Here is a 22,338-nt window from a genome sequence, read left to right on the forward strand (position 1 = left end):
GTTTTCAAATATCTAATATTAAAGGAAAGGTCGACAGTGAAAGGAAATATAGTTCGTGTGAAGCGTGAACGAATATGTCATTTGATTTTTAACTTTTTGTTCGTGTTATGTTCTTCCATGAATGCAAAAGCTCTTTTATTTTATTTTTTTTCCTACTAATATTTCAAAGAGTTCTGTTCTAGTTTCAATGTTTTTGTTTACTGTTTATGCATGATAACCGCTACGATTTTGTTACTCCTATAATTTTAGTTCATGTGAAAGAGTGCGTCGAGGTTTAGCCCCAATTTGCCCGAATGCAATTGCAATCGATGGCTTCCGATTGCACGACTGTGAAGGAACCAGAGTGGTCAGATACACTGTTCCTGAGATATCGCGTTCCAAAAGTGAGATGCCTCGAGGTTGAGATCAACGTGGCACTTCAGTTTATGAAACTCAATTAGAAGCATCCTCATCATCGGAAGCATTTTCAGTGCGAAGAGAAACATTGGACTATCGATGACCGGACACAACAAACTCATTGTTGTGGCCGTAAGAGAAGTACCAAGTAATGGTGGCCATGTGTGAACAACATCCTACTGTACGTGTTCGAGACTCGCAACAACGAGCTTGATCTACGAGTTTAATATGATACGGAGTTTGGAGTTATATCTGTGACCACTATGACGTGATAGCTTCACACTTTATACAATTACCCTCGAGGCATTAAGAGGCGATCTTGCAGCTGCGCCTCGATACTGGCGCCATCTTGTGCCATCTCACACTTTGGAATGCGATAACGCACGAACGATGCATCTGACCACTCTGATTCCTTCAGAGTCGTGTTCTATGCATCGACGCTATCGCTTGCACTCAAGTTAGAGCAAATTCATGGGGAGATGAAATTGGGACTAAAGGCTAATATGCTTTGTTGGCCGCACTCTTTATACATATTCTGTGCCAAATCTGACATTGCTCATAACAGTACACAACTGATGAAAATAAGTGATCTTGCCTAAGATTTTCACACTAACAAGTTAATTGCATAATCTCAATGTCATACTAGGAAACAAGAAAGAATATTGTATTTCAACTTCGAGTGACTATTTGCAATTAGTTATTGAAAACCTGTTAATAAAACCAATTTTCAAAAATCCAGGTATTGTTGACAGTGGGTCTTATACACAATGTCTGACATTTTAAGCAAAATGAAAAATAATTGCAATGAAACATGAAAAATATAATAAAGTAGAAAATATTTTGAAAATTATCTTTGGATATTAAGCAAAATATCCGCACAACCTCTATCGATCTCAGGCACTGGTATCCTAACAGTAGTGCCTTCAGTAGCCACAAGAAAATTACTTTCTTGGCTTGATGTTCCAGATTTTAACATTTTTGTGGAACTTCCAGCAGTCTTAGCGTGTACAATGGTTTAGCGTATTGTCCAAAACCTTGTACTTCTGCGCTTCAGTGCTAGCGTGTGAACAATGAAACGGATAGAAAGTTGCAGTAGTCAAACATGGTTGGATGTAAGCGTTGAAGGTCGTTTTAATATGATATTAGCCGGAACTTCATGTGGACCATTATTTTCTTGAGGGCGATCACTTTGCATGGAATCCAGAATTTTTTCCAATTCTTCTTTAGTTTAATAGTATCAACTACTTTCTTGGGAAGAGATGAGCTGCAAAGTTCAACCTGTATTTTACACCCAAATAGAGCCTTCTATACTAGTTTCTCAATGTCTGTGATAAGCTCTGTTCTATTAAATTGACGAATCGAACGAAGGTTCATTCCAGTGGGAGGTCTTTCGTTCTTGCATCCAAGTGGTGAGGATATTTTTTCTACTTTGGAGAAATTAGTCTGCTGTTTTGTTGCACAAACCTAACATCGTATGTTTTCTTCAGTTTATAGTATGTAGGTCCTTACTTGTACCTTTTTTGCGATTTCACATTTTCATATTAGAATTCTTCCTCTTTGGTATTTAATTTCGTTCACATTTTGTAGACTTGTTCAATATTATCCTGTTTTGAGACTTCCTTTTGCCTCAGTTTCTGCAACATTTGGTCTGTAACTCAGTATCTTAGTATTTTCTCCTGCAGATTAATGCATGTGGCGTAAAATATAATGGGTCTTATGCAGAGTCGTTTTGACGTATGATTAGCGTCATAGGCCTACTAAAGGCCTGACTACTGCAGGAAACATATGTTAGTCAAACTCTGTAGTATGCCACTAATCACGCGTCAGAACGATTCTGCATAAGGCCCAATAAATTTAATTCTTTATTACACTCTAAACCTTTACATTTTTTAAATAAAAGTCGATAACATGTATTTGTCTTCTACTATACATGTCCGTGTGTTAACAATACATCAAATACGATTTCAGTTCGTTGTTACGTATAACTTTATTATCCATAAAGTACAACTATTTGATTTTTCTTTTTTTAAATAATAATAATAATAATGTTGAACATATAACAAAAGATAAAAATTGAGAAATTATTTCTTCATTATTTCACACTCCAATTGTAACAATAATTTTGTTGCATAATATTTTGCCATAGCAATAAAGTAAAGTGCCTGTAACTGTTCATGTGCAGTCGACAGAAGTAGTTTTTAGAATAAATTTACATGATTTGATTGAATTAAAGACCTCATCAATCCAATAAAATAATGTGTAATCTAAATAAAATTGAAATTATTGTGTGTTTCACTTAGTTGTTAACATATAATCTTCATTTAGGTGTGTGATTTTTATGATATTCTTAAAAGCAAATAACTAGTATAGAGTCTGAAATAAGAGTTCAATTGTATTCAGAATAACATGTTCATTGTCCTCAACTCATGATCAGATTTATCATCATCTTCGAAAACAGCTGACACTAAAGGTGAGTCACATGATATATAATGATTAAGATTTGCTTATTTTTTATTTTATTTCAGTGTTACATTAATATAACGAATAATAGTTAAATCCATTACTTAGTCAAAGGAATTAGTATCAGTGCCTCATGGAAATTGGACGAAGAATATTCACTATATGTAAAGAAGATGCAGGTCCTAAGCAGAACGAATTTAACTACTTCTTCATTTTATGTAGAGTAAGTTATATGAAAACCTTTAGGTGCGTGTGTGTAACCCATTTTGTGTGTGTTCTTTCCTAAGTTATGTTCTGCTTTATATAATTGTGAAGAAAGCAAATACAACAAGAAAATTATAAATGCAATATTAATAATACATATTTTGTACAACAACCTTTAAATAAGTTAACAAAATTTAAAGCAGTATGGTTCATAATTCTTGCAGTCAAATACAGCCCTTTAATGAACATATATCAAACAAATCATATTTTAGAATATTATTTAAAAATTACACTCATCAGTTTACTGATTGGCATCTCAAACAATGACAGTATATAACTTTTACACTTTCTATACTTCTTTTCCGCGTAACTTTTTTTAAAGGTTAATATTGTAAGTTAAATTTGTTAGCATTCGACCAGAACAATTTTGAGCAGTTCAGTTTCGAAACAGCAACTGGCTTAATCGTCAATAAATATATATATATATATATATATATATATATATATGGGTGATTCCACGAAAAAGGGAAATTTTCTGTCACGGGCATTTTTTCAAACTACTACTAGAAAGAATCACCTCATTTTTATTTTGTTTGGCAGTAACCGTCACAAAGTAGGTATGCCATGTATAACAGTTTGCAAATATAACACGAAACATACGTAAAAAAAAAATAATTATTACCCAATTTCTCAACACCGTGGGCTGTCACAGACTACAGTTGACTGATTATAATCAATAAATTACAACTGAAGTCGCAAATCAAACATCATTTAATGGTAATTAAATGGAAGAGAACACTTCAATGTTTCGGTTTTGTGGGAAGTAAACCTTTATAAGGATTATTTTCGAAAGCTTGACTATGCTTCGTTTCTGTCACCTCTATTTCGTCCCAACTCCATGGCAATAGAAGAAATTATCATTGCTCTCAACAGATAGCATGGTCGTCCACATTGGCAACACCCACAAGAAGACAAGGCAGACATGTTTGAATGAAGAACAGAAAAAGTTGTGTGTATGTGTTAAAGGCTATAGTAAAAATATTTTTGTGTGTGGAAAGCAGGTGCGTATGTTAATTGATACTCAACACCATGGCATTTATTACTGAATGTATTTGTATGGTATATACCTTCTTTCCCTTGAGGAACCTACGCCTTAACGTAGAAAATTCGTACACAATTACTCACATGTACTGGTCAAAAAGTGGTCCGGTAAAGATAAATTATATTCGATTTTCTCAACTCCATGTCCATCTGAAAACTAAGGAATCCACGGTGTTGAGACAAGTTCACGGAGTTGATAATCTTATAGTGTTTGTTATGCTCATGCTCTTCCAAATATTTGTTATTTCAATATATTGATAGCAATAAAGCTCGTTTATGGTCTAGTGACTAGTATGCTCACCTTTCGTATGTGTTTCTGGGTTTGTTTCCCGGTGGAAGCTCAAAAATTAATGGTATTTACTTTGCAAAGTGAGGCAATTGAAAAACTCATTTGAGTAGAGATGTACTGAAACCTGATCGCGCAGACCATCGCAACGGTCGTAGAAGCCGACACGCTGACCACGTGTCATTCACACTCAAAGGCCAGCTGGTGGGTCCTAGCCCATTAAAGGAGTGTTTCGCGGAAGTTCAGATTTGGTGCTGTCAGGTAGCCGGAGGTAAAACTTCAGTCAAGCCAAGAGGGATGGTATCTGTTTTTAACCTATTGACGTCTCAATCTTATGATCAACTAATTGTTTTCTTTTCAGGGATTGTGGAAGAGTCTGAGGACAATATACGGACAGTCAATTTTATGACGCGGATCGGGAGGAATTTCTCCTGGCCTACTAAACCTGACGTTTAAAAAGCGTTGGCAGTTGTCATTCTGTGTAGACTAGAACAGCCCTTCCTTGTTTCCTCAAGACATTTCCTTCATTGGAGTGGAAAATGAGGGCTACTTAACAAAGAACATCGAATTATCCAAAGAAAACAGAAATGATGAGTGCCTTACACTGTCATTTAGTGTGTATTGTACAGGGCGTTTCAAAACAATACCGACAACGTTTGGAGGTGATTCCTAACACCAAGATAAGGTAAAAAGTATAAACCAATCTGGGTGCGCAAATGCTTCCTTTCGCAGTTATAGGCTGCCGAAAACATGAAAAAAAATGAACTTTAAAGGTCCATAGCATAAAACTATGGGACCTACCGTAGTCGGGTCAGACTTCACTTAGGAATCAGTATGTGCGCTATCCAAATATCCATGTTTCAGAATCTTCCGGTACTTCCACAACAACTTTTATAGAAGTAGTTGGTGAATACTTCAGATTATACGCCCGTAGCCAAACTCCCTCTATAAAAATTGCTTCGTGAGTACCTCAGGATTCTGAAACATATTTTTTGATAGTGCACATATTAGTTCCTAAGTGAAGTCGTGACCCGACTACGGCAGGTCCCATAGTTTTATGCTATGGACCTTTAAAGTTCATTTTTTTCATGTTTTCGACAGCCTGTAACTGCGAAAGGAAGCATTTGCGCACCCAAATTGGTCTATACTTTTTATCTTATCTTGGTGTTAGGAATCACCTCCAAACGTTGTCGGTATTGTTTTGAAACGCCCTGTACAATGCACACTAAATGACAGTGTAAGGCACTCATCATTTCTGTTTTCTTTGGATAATTCGATGTTCTTTGTTAAGTAGCCCTCATTTTCCACTCCAATGAAGGAAATGTCTTGAGGAAACAAGGAAGGGCTGTTCTAGTCTACACAGAATGACAACTGCCAACGCTTTTTAAACGTCAGGTTTAGTAGGCCAGGAGAAATTCCTCCCGATCCGCGTCATAAAATTTACTGTCCGTATATTGTCCTCAGATGGAGCTATGGACCTTTAAAGTTCATTTTTTTTCATGTTTTCGGCAGCCTATAACTCCGAAAGGAAGCATTTGTGCACCCAGTTGTCTATACTTTTCGTCTTATCTTGGTGTCAGGAATCAGCTCCCAAACGATGTGTGTATTGTTTTGAAACAACTTGTATATATACCAAATATACAAATACACTCATCAAATGTTGAAAAAGTATTGACTTTCGATGTGTCGACTTGATCACACAGAGAAGACAGACGGTTTACATAAGCTCAGGAAACAAATGAAGTAGACAATAGACAGGTTTAGTGACTACTTCATTTGTTTCGTAAGCTTATGTGAAACTCTGCCCTCTTCATATGATAGTCAACATATTGAAAGCGCAATAATATTTCAATATTCGATAAGTGTATGTGTATTTCTTTTTTTCTTATTTACGTCACATATTCATTACATATATATATATATATATATATATATATATATATATATATATATATATATATATATATATATACTCAATTTTGGAACCTTCATTAGATATATTTTCATATGTTTGCAGTATTTTCTGGAGTATTTTTTGTATAACAAATTACTTGTCATCTAGTTTGTTAGAATTTTATTCAACATAAGGAGAATAATTCTAACTTACAAAAATTATTGGAAAATTATTTCAATTTTTATGTAAATTATAAGCTTAATCACTTATAAACCAAAACTTATCACCCAGATGTATCGCGTTTCTCAACTCCACAGCAATTTTCAACTCCGTGTTAACTAATCTCAACTCCGTGACCTATGGTCTCAACTCCGTGGGTGCTGAAAAGTTTATTATTTTTTATTTACTACACCAATAACGATTCAGCTCTGCTGAACACCTAATTAACATGTACTTAGTAGTAGTAAGTACATCTGATATTTTTTTCGAAATAGGCGACCATCAACGGAACAAAAATTTTCCATGTGAAAATTTCCCTTTTTCGTGGAATCACCCATATATATATATATAAAAAACTAGTTCAAAAATCGAACGCTAAAGGAGCTACTATGGCGTTAAACATAACAAACGACTTCATTTTTTTTATTTAATACAAAATTCTTAACATAACTAATAATATGGCATAAATCATTTATCCTGAAAAAAAAAAAGGGGGTAATTTATTCAATGGGGTAAGTTTTTTCTCGGATGACTTTCTCACAAGCAACTCATGACATTTTGTTCATACTTCATTAATAACTTATTTCTCCTGGAAAACCCTACAAGGAGTTTTCTTCTTTTTTCGGACGATTATCTCAAAAGCAACTCAACTCAAGCAGTTTTATTCATACTTTGTAAATAAATATTTCCTTAATAACCTAATAATCTCGTATTACTCATTTCTCTTTATATATATACAGATAGTGATCAGAAAAATGGAAACACCTGTAGTTGGCAACACGTCAGATGTATGGGTTGGCAGTGGTGGTGTATCGCCGGACTGCTGGTGGTGGTGTGTTAGGTCGGTCTCCATACTACGTCAGGCGCAGTGGAACAGCAGTGTCCGGTGGCTGCAGCAGACGGAGGTAGTGTAAAATGGGAGACCTCTCAGATTTTCTAAGAGGGCAAATTGTTGGTGCGCGGTTATGTGGAGTGAGTGTGACGGCAGTGGCTACTGTGTTAGGTGTGTCGCGTGGGACAGTGTCGAAGGTGATGACGGCCTACACAACACACGGGAAAACCACATCAGGGAAGCGGAACAGTGGGCGGAAGAAAATCATGAGTGACAGGTCACGCCGGGTATTAAAGCGCAATGTCACGCAGAACCGTCGTGCCACTGCATCCTATTGTATGGATGTGGTTCCCGGACAATGACGCCATTTTCCAGGATGATAATGCACCCATTCACAGCTGGCATTGTTGCAGCGTGGTTTGAGGAACATCGGGATGAAGTTCAACACCTCCCCTGGCCCGCCCAATCCCCAGATCTCAACATAAATTGAACATCTGTGGTCCGTCTTGGAAACACGACTCCGGCGACGATTTCCACCTCCATCCTCTCTCACAGAAATGGCCGATGCCCTGCACGAGGAATGGTGTAAAATTCCACTTGTTACCATTCACGACCTCTATGCCTCCATCCCACGTCGCATCAAGGCTGTTCTGAAGGCGAAAGGTGGCCCGTACAACGAGATACTTTGTATCGGTTGATAATTACTTGTATCTTGGGCAGAAAGTGCTTCTACACAAGCACTATACCTGATGTAATGTTACTTAAAAAAATAACAAAAGAAGAATGTTTTTAATATGTAAGAAATATACATTATTATTGTATAGTTGGTTGCTATGTAGTTGTTTATAGATACTCAATGGACATGTTTTGATTGCAAGTCAGTTTGTGTGAATATACGTTAAAAGGGAATCAACGAATAAATTATCTAATACTTATCATGGACTTGTAATTTCAGTATAAAAGGTGATAATACTAGTGAATATAATTACGGAAGATATTTTAAGGTGTAAACAATTATTGCCACTAAAGATTTACTTATATTATTAGCCGAACCAGGGTTGACGACTACCTTTGGTGAGTCGTTGTAAAATTTTTGGTTTACCTCACCCGGGATTCTTGTAAATTCATATCCCGAAGTCTAAAGTAAGGGTGAATTTACCTCAGTAAGAAGGTTCATGAATACGAACTCAACCGTTCTTAGAAGTGGCAGAGTAATCCCAAGAATAATCATGATTGATGAGACAGTAGTGAATGAGCCGAACCAGGGTTGACGACTACCTTTGGTGAGTCGTTGTACCCGACACCATATTAATCTGGTAAGTTGCAATTTCGTTCAGGTGTTTCCATTTTTCTGATCACCATCTATATATATATATATATATATATATATATATACTAGGGTTAATTCACTCTTGATAGTGAATTTTGTAGTGCGATTTTTTCAGAAACGTCGTTGTGAATTCTATTTACATTTCTTAAATCTTTCATAACAACGTCACAATACACAATATGTCATTTCTCATGAAGCAATCAACAAGGGGTGGTTTACTATTGCGAGCGAGTTATATTCGGATGTTTCTTCAAAAACGACATAGACGATTTCCTTCCCACATCATAAATATTTCATTAATAACCTATAATGTTGCGTAAATTATTTCACTAATAAATGTTTGTTATAACTACAGCATAACGTGATTTAATTTAAGAAATTGGAGCGACAAGGTAATTTGCGGTGATTCGTACCTTTTATACTAATACTGGAGATATGTTTTCTGTCAATATTTGGAAAAGTGGTATTAAAATTAATTCGAGATACAAATCGGTTTAATTTTGACTTACTTAAAAGAAACAAAACATTTCTGCAATATGTTGACTCGAATTTATACCGTACCTCTAATTAAGGGGGAAGTTACGTAATCCAACTTGACTCTGCATGCGGGAGTCCAGGGAATATACTAATATAATATTACTATATTCTAACGATGTTGGGTCAACATTTTGAGATTTATGTAATCAAATGATATTTTACATGCTTGCTGCGAAATTGTGTACAGTTCCTGTATTTTGGCTTCCATGTAAACAAGACTATAACAAACAGGATTGTTCACTGGGAGATAATATTGAATTATGTAGCTATTCAATCTAATACTGGTTTGCGTTTCAAACAATGAACATTTCGAACTAATTTTTTTTGTAGCATCTTTCTCATGGGAGGATCCATTTGACTTAGAATCGCAGCTAAAGGAGGAAGAAGTCCTTATACGAAATTCCGTCCGAGACTATTGTCAAAAGCAATTGATGCCTAGAATTCTTCTTGCTAATAGGAATGAAGGTAAGTATAAAAATGAAAGGAAATAAAATCAGTTTAACATTCCAGGATTATGCCCTTTAGGCTAAGGAAGACGAATGATTAAGTGAATGATGATGCAAGAATTGGTGGAATGAGAATGTGGGAAGAAAAGGGAGTAACCCGAGAAACCTACGGACACAGTGTTGTCCAACACAAATTTACTTGACTGGGAATCGAACCACGAACCCCACGCACCAGAGGTAAGCACTCTACCACTCAGCCACCATACTCCCGGTAAATATAAAAATGAAGGTTAATTATATGTGTGCTGTTCTGTTATGTTGTAAATCGATTAAACAATGCTAACATACTTCCATTATATCAGTCCGACATCGATGATAAGATGAATTAATCCATTTTACGTTCAATCACCAGGAATAGAATATACCCGTCCTGATTTATTTTGTAAACACTTTCAAAGTAAATAAATTCGTTTCAAAGACTCGTTCCATTCACAAAAGAACGTTATTGGATGGGATATTTATTTGTTAGTTACTATACACATCCCTATTCTTGCTAACTCGCTGTAGCTTCATTTATATTCTATATACAGTGAAACCTGTCTTTAGCGGAATCGAGCGGGACTTGCAAAAATTTCCGTTAAAGTCAGGTTTCCGCTTAGTAGAGGTAGACCTTTCCTTTCTTTTTTTAAAAAATACATGCTTATAAAGGGGCATATTCTACGAATAAATACACACATACACACACACAAAAAAAAAAAAAAAAAAAAAAATGAATACAAAATATGCTATGCACACGTTTTCTTTATTTTTCTAATAGCCAAGCAGGGTTTTCTGTGTACATTGCTGCTTGGCTGCTTGACTTTCCGCATACACTTTAGCCTGAGAAATTATACTAAATGAATCAGAATCATTTTTTCGTAAGGCAAATTTTTGCAGTTCCTTTAAACTTCTGAGAGAATCTTGATATGTATTTATTCTACACTCTTCTTGGAACTCGGTATCGTATTCCTCTTCTTCCTCTATCTCGTTTTCTTCTTTCCGACATTCCGTATGATTCTTGATTAAGTTGCGGGGATTAAGGACAATTTGTGGGGGTGAATATGAGTAGTGGTTGGGGAAGGTCAACACTGTCCAGAAATATTTAACAAAAGAACGAACATTTTATCGCAGACAGTGTAATGTATATGTCTCACAGAATGTCTAAACATCTTCTAAACGCTGTAGTCCGGAACTCAGAATTTTCCGTTAAATTTTTATTTTTCTTTCCGTTGTCCGCGTAACACAGTTTCCGCTTAATGAAGGGAGTTTTACATGTTTTGTTCTCCAAAATTCGTGGGACCGTGAAATATTTCCGTTTAAGACAGTTTTCCGTTTAATAAAGGATCCGTTGAAGACAGGTTTTACTGTACTACGATTTCTCTGATGAAGTTTGTTGCAGCAGGGATAGAAATTTTCTCTTTTATAGTTGGAGGAAGATAAAGTGTTCATTTGTTTCTTTTTTTTATTATTATTATTGCTATTCACTTTATATGTCTTGAAAAAAATTCATGAGAATTGAGTTACCGGCGGAAATCACCATGACAAGGATATAAAGTTTATATAGGCAATGATGTAATCTCTGCAAACACCCAGTTTCCACGATTTTTTGTGGTGAGGTTTTTGATGGCGTCAGAGACATCCAAAGTGAAGCAAAAATTACTTTCATAAGTATTTAATACTCCCCCTCCAAAAAAAGTAGCATAGAGATACGCGTAAAGTAACTTCCAAATCAATGTTTGGGTGCTTACTACTAACAATGTAATGTAGTTCAACAGTTTGATAGTTTATTTTCCTCAGTCTTTTATTCAATTTATACGTTACTTTTTCACTTATGTTCTACTTCGATACAAAAATTCATTTGTTGATTTCTTGCCTGGTGAGGTTTTAAAAGATTGCACTCAGCATAGCCTTGATCTTGCGATCCGTAACTTTCCAGTTACCAGACTAAAACATTATTTCTGTTACTTTATTCTTGATATTTGGCGTTCGTGTATCAGCATCATCTTTCGTTTGATTTCTTTATAAAAGAAAAAAAATCACAAATCAGTATTTATCTACAATCTACGAAGCTCACCCTATCTTGATCGAACATGGCATGGAAGTAGATCTTCAGTTATTTAGTGTATACATGAAAATCTTTCCTGTGCACACCTTTTCTTCCTCAGTTATTGGCCATTAAATTTGGATTTGGACAAAGTCAGAGTTTGGAAAAAGAAAGAAAAAAAGAAACAGTAACTCCTGTGTAGAACTAGAATTAACGGAAAATACATAAAACAAATCTGTTAAGCACTATTTGAAATTAAATGTATATTATAAATGCAACCAAGAAAGTTCTGTCACTTTTTCACCCACCACCTTCGAACATCGATATATCACCTAAAACGTACATGAAAGATCAAAAATAGTCCCCGTCAGCATTGACAAAATTCTGCCAACGTTCTGGAAGGCCATGGATTCCATCGCGGTAGAACTTCGTGGGCTGTGAAGCGAAGAAGGTATCAAGTGCATTTTTGCACCACTACTAGGGATCTGAACTGGCATCCTCTAAGGTGATTGTCCAAGGAATGGAACAGGTAATAGTCAGACATTGCAATGTCCGGAGAGTATAGCGGATGCAACAGTGTTTCCTATCCAAAGCGTAAAATGGTGTCCCGGGTCATCTTAGTCATGTGGGGCTTAGCGTTGTCTTGTAACAGGAGGACTCCTTTGCGATTCAGAAGTGCTGGCTCCAGAGTTTTCAGTTTTTCTTGAACATGGTTCAACTGCCGACAGTACACAGTTGCATTGATGCTCTGGCGAGCTGGTAGCAGTTCCCGAAGCACGATGCCGCGAGCAGTCCACCAAACACACAGGAGGATTTTCTTCTGATGCAGTGCTGGTTTCGGCTGTTTTGAAACCGGTTCATGGGATGCTAACCAATGATGACGGCACAGAGGAGCTTCGTACAGGACCCACTTCTCATCACATGTCAACACCCTGTCCAGAAATGGCTCCTTCCTCAGAGGAGACAGCAAAGAAACACAGGTGTCTGCTCGTGTTGCCTTCTGGCCCTGAGTCAAATCATATGGAACCCATCGACCCAACTTGTAATGCTGCCCAAGTTAATGGAGATGCTGCTGAATGTTTTCTCCACTCACACTGGATTGTAATGGTTCCTCACATGTCTGGCCACTGTTCGCCTCAATTGCTGCTTAAAGATCTTCATTTCTACATGTGTTAGTCTTCCGGCACGTGGTGCGTCTTCGAGTATTCGTCACCGTCCTTAAACTTGTTAAACCACTGCTGCACTGTCTCTGTAATTACGACACTCACCAAAGGCCTGGCATATTTTCCGCCCCGCTGCAGTGGCGTTTGATTCCAGCTTGAACTCGTAGAGCATATACACTAGGGTGGGCCGAAAACGGCCGAAAAAATTTTTTTTAGAAAATTAAGATTGAGTACCGTGCAAAAGTTGTATAATGTTATATTATGTTTCCTCACCAAAACAGAGCCGGATTAAAAGATATTTAACCGGGCCCCGGGGGCCCGAAACAACGCTAATTTTGAAAAAAAAAAGTAGCCAGCAATGAAAATATTATTAAAATATATTTTTAGAAAGTTAAGTTTCAGTACCGTGCAAAAGTTGTATAATGTTATATTATGTTTCCTCACCAAAAAAGAGCCGGATTAAAAGATCCGGGCCCCGTGGGCCCCAAAGAACGTTAATTTTGAAAAAAAAATATAGTTGCGAATAGTGAAAATATTGAAATATTTTTTAGAAAGTTACGTTTGAGTACCATGCAAAAGTTGTATAATATTATGTTTCTTCACTAAAATAAAGCCGAATAAAAAGATATTTAACCGGGCCCCGGGGGCCGGAAAGAACGGTAATTTTGAAAAAAAAAAATAGTAGCCAGCAATGAAAATATTATTAAAATATATTTTTAGAAAGTTAAGTTTCAGTACAGTGCAAAAGTTGTATAATGTTATATTATGTTTCCTCAGCAAAACATCCGGATTAAAAGATATTTAACCGGGAACCGGGGGTCCCAAAGAACGTTAATTTTGAAAAAAAAAAAAATAGTTGTGAATAGTGAAAATATTATTGAAATGTATTTTTTTAGAAAGTTAAGTTTGAGTACCGTGCAAAATTTATAATATCATGTTTCATTACCAAAACAGAGCCGGATAAAAAGATATTTAACCGGGCCCCGGGAGCCCAAAAGAACGTTAATGCTGAAAAAAATATGGTTGTGAGTAGTGAAAATATTATTGAAATATTTGTTTTCAGAAAATTAAGTTTGAGTACCGTGCAAAAGTTGTATAATGCTATGTTTCTTCCCCAAAACAGAGGCAGATAAAAATATTTCACCAGGCCCTGCGGGTCCGAAAAGTGTTGTTATTATTTTTTTTTAAATATATATACCATTATTTTAAGTATGTATAGAAAATTGGTTAAGATTCCTAATACTTTAACTTGACCCCAGGATTTTAAATGTTCTGATCTGATGTGCAGCTCTTCGCCTGATTGGTGTTTAGTAGATATAATAGTACGGACACAAATACATAAGGTAAGGTTGAAAAATTGACCAACAAACACCAAACCAGCGCAGAACTCACTACGTGGAGATCGCTACACAGCGAGTTCCTCCCACCCACCCTCCTCTTACTTAAAGCTCCTTAGCGGAATCTTGGAACAAAATATTGAGATTTATGTCCGAAGCTTGGTAGATACTTTCGTGCTTCCAGTTTTGCGCGAATATAACCGTCTCGTGCAACACTACCGCATACTTCTGAAGAAGTTTCTGTTACTACCTTTAGACACTTCTCCAAAGCCTGCGTGTGGAAGGGGAACGTGACAAACTGAAACCTCCTCTTTTCCACAATCATTTCGGTTGGTTCTTCTATTGATACGTTAGCCGAAATTGGAGGTTTCGTTACTATTACTTCTGACCAATCGGTCAAATCGATATAATCCGCATATTCTTCAGTGCTTTGCCTATTGCAATTGTCAATTAGAACTATAGTTTGGTATTTTCGGCCATCAAAATAGAGACCCTTAAAATTAGTAGCGTTACACTGTAGACGGTTTCTTTTTCTTTTTTGCTAGTTTCGTACGGATTTTGTTTTTATCTACTACCTTGTCTTAGTTAGTTTTGTTCAGTAAATTCATATCTTCTAAAACAGCGGATACAATTTTAGCAGCCGACCTATTCGATATACCTGTTAAATCTTTTGCGGTACTCATTTGTTTAGGCTCACTATTGTTTATTTAGGTTTACTTTAGATTTTATTCTCTAAGCGATTGCTCCATGCGAACTCTTCATCGTCTGAATTCGGGGTGGAAGCGCTTAATATATATTCCAAGTACGGGACTGAGGCTAACGATTGTAACCCTCTTTTAATTGGTACCGTAGCATCATAATCGATCTATGTGTCATGCTTTCTTTTGAGCGTATGGGTTTCTGCTTCATCTACATTGCAACTCGTCATTTGTCTCTGATTTCTCTGATCTAATATGAGCTTCCAGTCCAAAAGCGGTATATAATTTGATTTACCACACTTACAGGTTAATCTATCGCAGCATTTGCAAGAGAAAATATCACATAACTTCTGAGCACCGTTCATAAATTTCTTTAATTTGGCTCTTAATGGGGTATATCTCATTTCTTAATAGGGTTAATGGTCGTTTTGCATTTTGAGTTGTAATTCAAAATCATATGCTTAATTCGAAGTCAAGATAATACAGGAAGAGAGGCTCGCAGCCATATTGTTTCTAGTTTATTTGAGTTCAGCAATGTAAGCGCTGTCTTCGGAAAGCCAGTGTTATGTATTTTGCATCCAGATGCGAAAAAGTGATATTCTCTTAAAGTTTGAGAGTTCTGAGCTGGGCTCAACACAAAGGTTTTTCGTGTGTTAATATGGTATTTATGAAAGTTAGTTAAGCTCTTAATAGTTATTTGCGCATATTGAAACCATGTATTTCATGTTTTATGTATTAATAGTATTGTCTGGTAAAATGTTATTATTACCTAAAACCATTTTATTTGAACAAAAAATTGGGAACTTTAGGGCCACGGGGGCCCGGTTAAATATTGTTTTAAAATCAACATATTTGACATGGCTTCATTTCGTACCAATGCACAACTTTTGATAACTACTCAATCCTGAATATCTGAAAAAAAATTTTTCGGACCACCCTAATATACACCCTTATGACGCTCTATGGAGGTCCCATGTTCACTCTGTCCTTACGCAGGTTCACGGTGTAACTGAACTACCACAACCAGGTAGTATGTTGGATATCCCACACCAACAGCTGACCTTCGCCTTATCTCCATTCGCATTCAACTGACGGTGTGAGGGCCAATTGAACACCGACCTCCAGAAAAAGCGATAGAACTTTCTTGGTTAACTTTTTCAAATGCAGTGTTTACTAGTAATAGGAAATCGATAAAACCAATGAAGGAATAGTTCTTTCTGGGGTCGGGAAACCCATTTTTAGTTGTTTAAGGTAATTGTGATTGTTGTTTAAAAAAATTAAGCAGTAAATTATTCATGGGACTAGTGTGTGAAAAATATACTTCCTCAACTTATATATTTATTTTTGTGGATTATTTGTTCATTTTAGCTCATGACGAAGATCTTGTACCTGAAATGGGAAAGCTTGGAATTCTTGGCGCAACGATCAAAGGCTATGGCTGTCCAGGAATTTCTTCTACTGCGTGTGGATTAATCGCACGAGAATTGGAAAGAGTGGATAGCAGCTATCGTTCGTCGTTTGGTGTTCAGTCATCTCTAGTAATGTACCCAATTTACGCATTTGGATCAGAAGAACAGAAGCAAAAATATCTTCCTCGTTTGGGTAATGTTAGAGTTTAGAAGTAACCCATCTGAATTTTATAGATTTCAGCAACATTTCCGCGCATAATATTAGGCAGTGGATAAGATTAAGAGAAATTACGAGGAATAACTTTCTTGCATAATCGCAATCTGTCTAAATTAAAAGAACATTGAAATTGGCTCACTATTTCACGTTGTCTAAATAGTATTCATCCTCTAATGGTCAAAACTGAGGATACAATTATTGTGATTTGAAAATAACATTCCACCGTTTTCTTCAATAATTTTTTGCCATTCTTGTCACGACATAGAATTTCGGCGGTTTCCGCGCAAAAAATTGCGACACGTGTTTTTCAGAGGCCTGTTTTAAAATTAACTTAACATTGAGAGATTTCTGCAAATACCGCAACAGATAGACTGACGGTGCAAGATTCGGGTATAAGATGGGTACATTGAAAGCTCCCTCCCAAGCTTTCTCAATTCCTGATTGGTCTTTCAAGATGTATGCGGTCTGACATTTTCAGCACGGCATTAGGTACCCTTTCTGTTGAGCTGTTCCGGCCATTTCCTTTAAATTGTTAGGTACACTCGCGCTAATTATCGACAGTACTCGTCCAAGTCTCCTGCCATGCGACAGCAGCTCGTGATGTACGATGCCCTTCCAGTCCCACCAAACGCACAGCATAACCTTGCTGGACATCTATTTTGATGTCTTATTCTATAGTAAATTTAGTTCTTGCAAAATTAGTTAAGCGTTTACGAAGAAATATCTAACATTTGTATCTTAGAGAGAAAAGTGAAGTTGAAATATATATATATATACAGATGGTGATCAGAAAAATGGAAACACCTGTAGTTGGTAACACGTCAGATATATGGGTTGGCAGACGCCCGCAGCGCCGGACCGCTTGTGGTGGTGTGTTAGGTCGGTCTCCATACTACGTCAGGCGCAATGGAATAGCAGTGTCCAGTGGCTGCAGCAGACGGAGGTAGTGTAAAATGGGAGACCTCTCAGATTTTCAAAGAGGGCAAATTGTTGGTGCGCGGTTATGTGGAGTGAGTGTGACGGCAGTGGCTACTGTGTTAGGTGTGTCGCGTGGGACAGTGTCGAAGGTGATGACGGCCTACACAACACACGGGAAAACCACATCGGGGAAGCGGAACAGTGGGCGGAAGAAAATCATGAGTGACAGGTCACGCCGGGTATTAAAGCGCATTGTCACGCAGAACCGTCGTGCCACTGCGGAGCAAGTGACGGAGGAACTCAATCAGCACCTCCCCCACCCTGTTTCCACAATCACAGTCCGCCGCGAATTACATGACATGAACTTACGGGATCGTGTTGCACGGGCCAAACCGCTCATCAGGGACCATAACGATTTCGCACGCCGAAGATGGTGCCGCGACAATGCAACTTGGATCGTTGAGGACTGGAAACGTGTGATATGGTCGGATGAGTCATCCTTCACCCTATTCCCAACCACGGGCCGTGTTTATGTGTGGAGAACGCCCAAAGAAGCTTATGATCTGCAGTGTCTCCGCCCAACTGTGAAACATGGCGGCGGCTCGGTGATGCTGTGGGCCGCCATATCATGGTTTTCATTGGGTCCTGTGGTCACACTTAGCAGACGAATCACTGCCAACGATTATGTCGCAATTTTAGAAGACCACTTGCATCCTATGGTCCGGATGTTGTTCCCGGACAATGATGCCATCTCCCAGGATGATAATGCACCCATTCACACAGCTGGCATTGTTGCAGCGTGGTTTGAGGAACATCGGGATGAAGTTCAACACCTCCCCTGGCCCGCCCAATCCCCAGATCTCAACATAATTGAACATCTGTGGTCCGTCTTGGAAACACGACTCCGGCGACGATTTCCACCTCCATCCTCTCTTACAGAAATGGCCGATGCCCTGCACGAGGAATGGTGTAAAATTCCACTTCACTCACGACCTCTATGCCTCCATCCCACGTCGCATCAAGGCTGTTCTGAAGGCGAAAGGTGGCCCGACACCATATTAATCTGGTAAGTTGCAATTTCGTTCAGGTGTTTCCATTTTTCTGATCACAATCTGTATATATATATATATATATATATATACTTACTTTACTTGCGTGGTTAAGTACAGTACACTCCGTAGCGGAAGGGCAGGTCGGATAACGAAGAACCTGGATAGGCCGGAGTTCTATAATTCTCACTTCGTACCCCACTCATACCATTAGAAATACACTATCTACATCAAAACCCGCTCTTATTGATATTTTCTGACCTCTTAGTCCAGTACTTTATAAATGTTCGTTATGACTGTACGTTTTGAAAATTTATTAGCCACGAAGGAAGGCCAAAAGTATGATACACATTTTAAGATATATTTTGCAGTGTCTAATTTAATTGCAGAAAACATAAAATGATATACACTGTATATACTGTTTCGTAACTTTAAAATAAATATGGATTGTATGTTCGTAATTTTAATTAAAGAATGAACGTTTTGTTTCTTAAATGAACATGTTAATATTCAAAAGGAATGATTTCTTAGTTGTGAATACAGTTACTCTTGAGATATATTTCAAAAGATAATGCATATAGTTACTTGGAATAACTAAATAATAAAAATATAAGTTGTTGGAATCTTGGTAGTAAATTGAAAGAATAAGTTAGCTGCAATTATGTATTTGTATTATTGATATAGAGCTACATTGAGTTAAACTAAATCATTGATACGTACAGATTTTGATTTGGATAAATTAAAGCCTGTCTAGGAGGAAGACCTCCATGCACATGAACTTCTTGTATGTTGTCTCTTTACATAATTGAGGTTTCTACTTACAGAATAAAAGTGGAATTAGGAACAATGTTGACCATTGTGATGACTTGGTAATTTAGTCAATCTACAAATTTGACGATATTGAGAATACAGAATAATGTAGCTTCTGACCTGTCTGTCGCTTTGTTTATTTTGTACTCAGTTTATATATTTTTCAGTCTTGGCCTTTCAGCTGCATGAATTTCCTGTGTTTTTATTTTTCGATTCTGTCACTGCAGGAATTAAGTTTTTAGCTTTATTTTCAATAACAAAAATTTTAATATACATAGATATATTTTTTAGTATTACATTACAATACATATAATTGAAAATTAACAAAACATTAACGTAAACCTATGGCCTGGTTCTTTAAAAAAATGATTTAAGCTTCTTTTTTTATTCGTTGATTAATGATTACACAAATTTGAAAGGTAGGCTTTAAAAAAAACATAATTTCCGAAGTGTTTATATGTGTGATTCTTTCTTCTCGTTTTCTCTATAAAATAGCGAAAGGTGAGTTGGTTGGATGCTTTGGTCTTACTGAACCTAATCACGGGAGTGATATTGGTGGATTAGAAACACGAGCTAAATACTCTCCTTCTTCTAAATCTTACACACTTACTGGAAATAAAGCATGGTAAGCAACTTATATTAGTATAACTTTTATTTAGTATTTATCGGAAGTTACAGTGACATTGGCATTAACATGGCAAGAAGGAATAAGTTTCCAAGAGAACAGGGGCATGGTGGCTTAGTGGTAGAGCGCTTACCTCCGGTGCGTGGAATTCGTGGTTCGATCCCCGTAAAAGTAAAGTTTGTGGTGGACAACTTGGTGTCCATGGGTTTTCTCGGGGTACTCGCGTTTCCTTCCACATTTTTATTCCACCGATTCTTCATCATTCATTTTCCTTAATCGTCCGTCTCCTTCACATAAAGAGCATAATCGTAGGACATTAAACTGAAGGATTTCATTTCATTTTATATTCTCAAGAGATCAAGGTCTATATATTAACGGTACTACCTTGGTATTCGCTTGTTGGTACAAAAAAAAAAAAAAAATCTATCTCGGAGACTCCCGGTAGCTAGGCAGAAATGCTAACCAGCCACCCTTTACACCGGCCGCTAAGATTTGCATACTGCAGGGTGATGTGCTAATTATTTCTTCGTTTATTTCTATATTTTGGAAACTTGTATTGTGTATGAGACCTCCATGATCGTTTCTCTTACTTTAATTTTTCATGTAGGACAACACGCATAGGATAGTGGGTATAACCGCTTTCTCTTGTGGCCTACCTTGTGTACTTGGTACATTAAAAACTAAGCACGTTTCTTAATGCCAACACATTTCCTCAAACCGTGACGTGGAAAGCATACCAGTTCTACGAGCGTACCATACATTACCGGTAGCCATTAACCTTTTGTGACAAGTTTTTGATGTGATTGATTTTAAGTCCAGAAGAGCATATCTACAATGTTAATTCTGCCATAATCGTTGTAGCTGAACGAAATACTGCCTGAGTACTTCAACCTGTTTGACGTATATAGAGCTTGTGACATTAGACGCGTGACCTTGTTCCATACCTGTGTTGTGTTACTGAGGTGAGTTTCCCACCAGACATCAAAGTGGGCATTTCGTTCACAGCTAATAACTTTACAATATATAAACATTTGAAAAAGGGTCTGCCCACACTGTATATTTCCACGAACTGATCAGAACTTTTGTTTATATGTCACTGATCATTTCAGGATTATACATGCACCCGTAGCTGATCTCCTTTTGATCTGGGCAAGGTGCGAAGACAATCGTATCCGAGGCTTCCTGGTTGAGAAAGGAGCGAAGAATCTGTCGACACCAAAGATTGAGGGTAAATTTGGTTTACGAGCGTCATGCACAGGAATGATACATATGGATGGAGTTGAAGTTCCCGAAGAAAATGTTCTTCCTAATGTCTCAGGATTGAAAGTAAGTAGGAAGTTCGGTCGCTATTGTAAACTGCTTTCGTTGTCAAGAAATAATTACATAGTACTAACCTGCTTTGAATGAACTCTGTTAAATGACTGAGATATTGCTGACAATTATTCTTCTTTCGGGTAAATATATTATAGTTGAACACGATCAAACACATGTTGCAAACGTTACCTAAATATTCTTTCCAATAAGAGTGATTACCGTAAATACAAAGATAGATCTCGGTCAATTTGATTGGTGTTGAACATACTGGAGTTAACAATTGAACATTACTTAGGATACCTCGAAAGAACAAAGTTAGAGTGGGACTAGGGATGTAATGGGCCGTGTGCTCACCTAATATTTTTAATGAGCGAGGAAATATTCACCTTATATTTACGAAAGAACAAGCGTATATGGGGTGGCTATACTCTATATTTTTAAAAGTGGACCAACGTATACTCTCCAAATATTCTTTCATTGCATCACTATGGAACATTTTAAGCGTGATATAACATACTTTCAAGAAAAAATTCCTTTGGAAGTTCAGATTTTTGTTTGATTGAATGCAAGAGTGGTAATTAAAATATATTATTTTGGTACGGAAATAAACTATTGAATTTAGTAAGAACAAAAATTGATCATTGATCACGGAAATACTAACTTGACTATGATAAAGACATTACCATTTTTATATTATATAGGCCATACACAACACACACACACACACAAAAAGGCGCCGATTGAAACGTTAAATTATCAAAATGTACGGGCCACTGCAATAAGCTTTCTCGCCCCAATACTTTAAAATAAATCATGTACTCCAGTTATTAATGAAACATCTTGTGAAATAATATAATGATAAAGCGTTTTCGGAAAACTTCACCCAAAGAAACCCCATCCCTAAAAGAAAATTACCTTTCTAGATTTTTCTATAAGAAATTACTGATGTTAGGGATATTAATGAAATATTTGTATATAAAATAATAAGAAAATCGCATGGAGTGATATTT

The 22,338-nt window shown here is 36.9% G+C and overlaps 1 protein-coding gene across 2 annotated transcripts in view; it reads left to right on the top strand.

The window, feature by feature from the left end:
- Nucleotides 1-22,338, top strand: part of LOC145688059 (glutaryl-CoA dehydrogenase, mitochondrial-like) — a 35,365-nt gene that overhangs the window by 1,733 nt on the left and 11,294 nt on the right. Inside the window, exons 2-6 of one of the 2 annotated variants that reach the window (XM_081761763.1) lie at nucleotides 2,831-2,866; nucleotides 9,590-9,724; nucleotides 16,355-16,588; nucleotides 19,885-20,014; nucleotides 21,124-21,340. In XM_081761763.1, coding sequence (XP_081617889.1) covers nucleotides 2,831-2,866; nucleotides 9,590-9,724; nucleotides 16,355-16,588; nucleotides 19,885-20,014; nucleotides 21,124-21,340 — 752 coding nt within the window. Of the gene's footprint in view, nucleotides 1-2,830; nucleotides 2,867-2,921; nucleotides 3,080-9,589; nucleotides 9,725-16,354; nucleotides 16,589-19,884; nucleotides 20,015-21,123; nucleotides 21,341-22,338 lie in introns of both variants that reach the window. The other variant, XM_081761764.1, reaches the window with a different exon arrangement.

This window comes from Thermobia domestica, chromosome 6, assembly GCF_964235325.1.
Source record: "Thermobia domestica chromosome 6, izTheDome1.hap1.1, whole genome shotgun sequence".
Lineage (NCBI taxonomy): Eukaryota > Metazoa > Arthropoda > Insecta > Zygentoma > Lepismatidae > Thermobia > Thermobia domestica.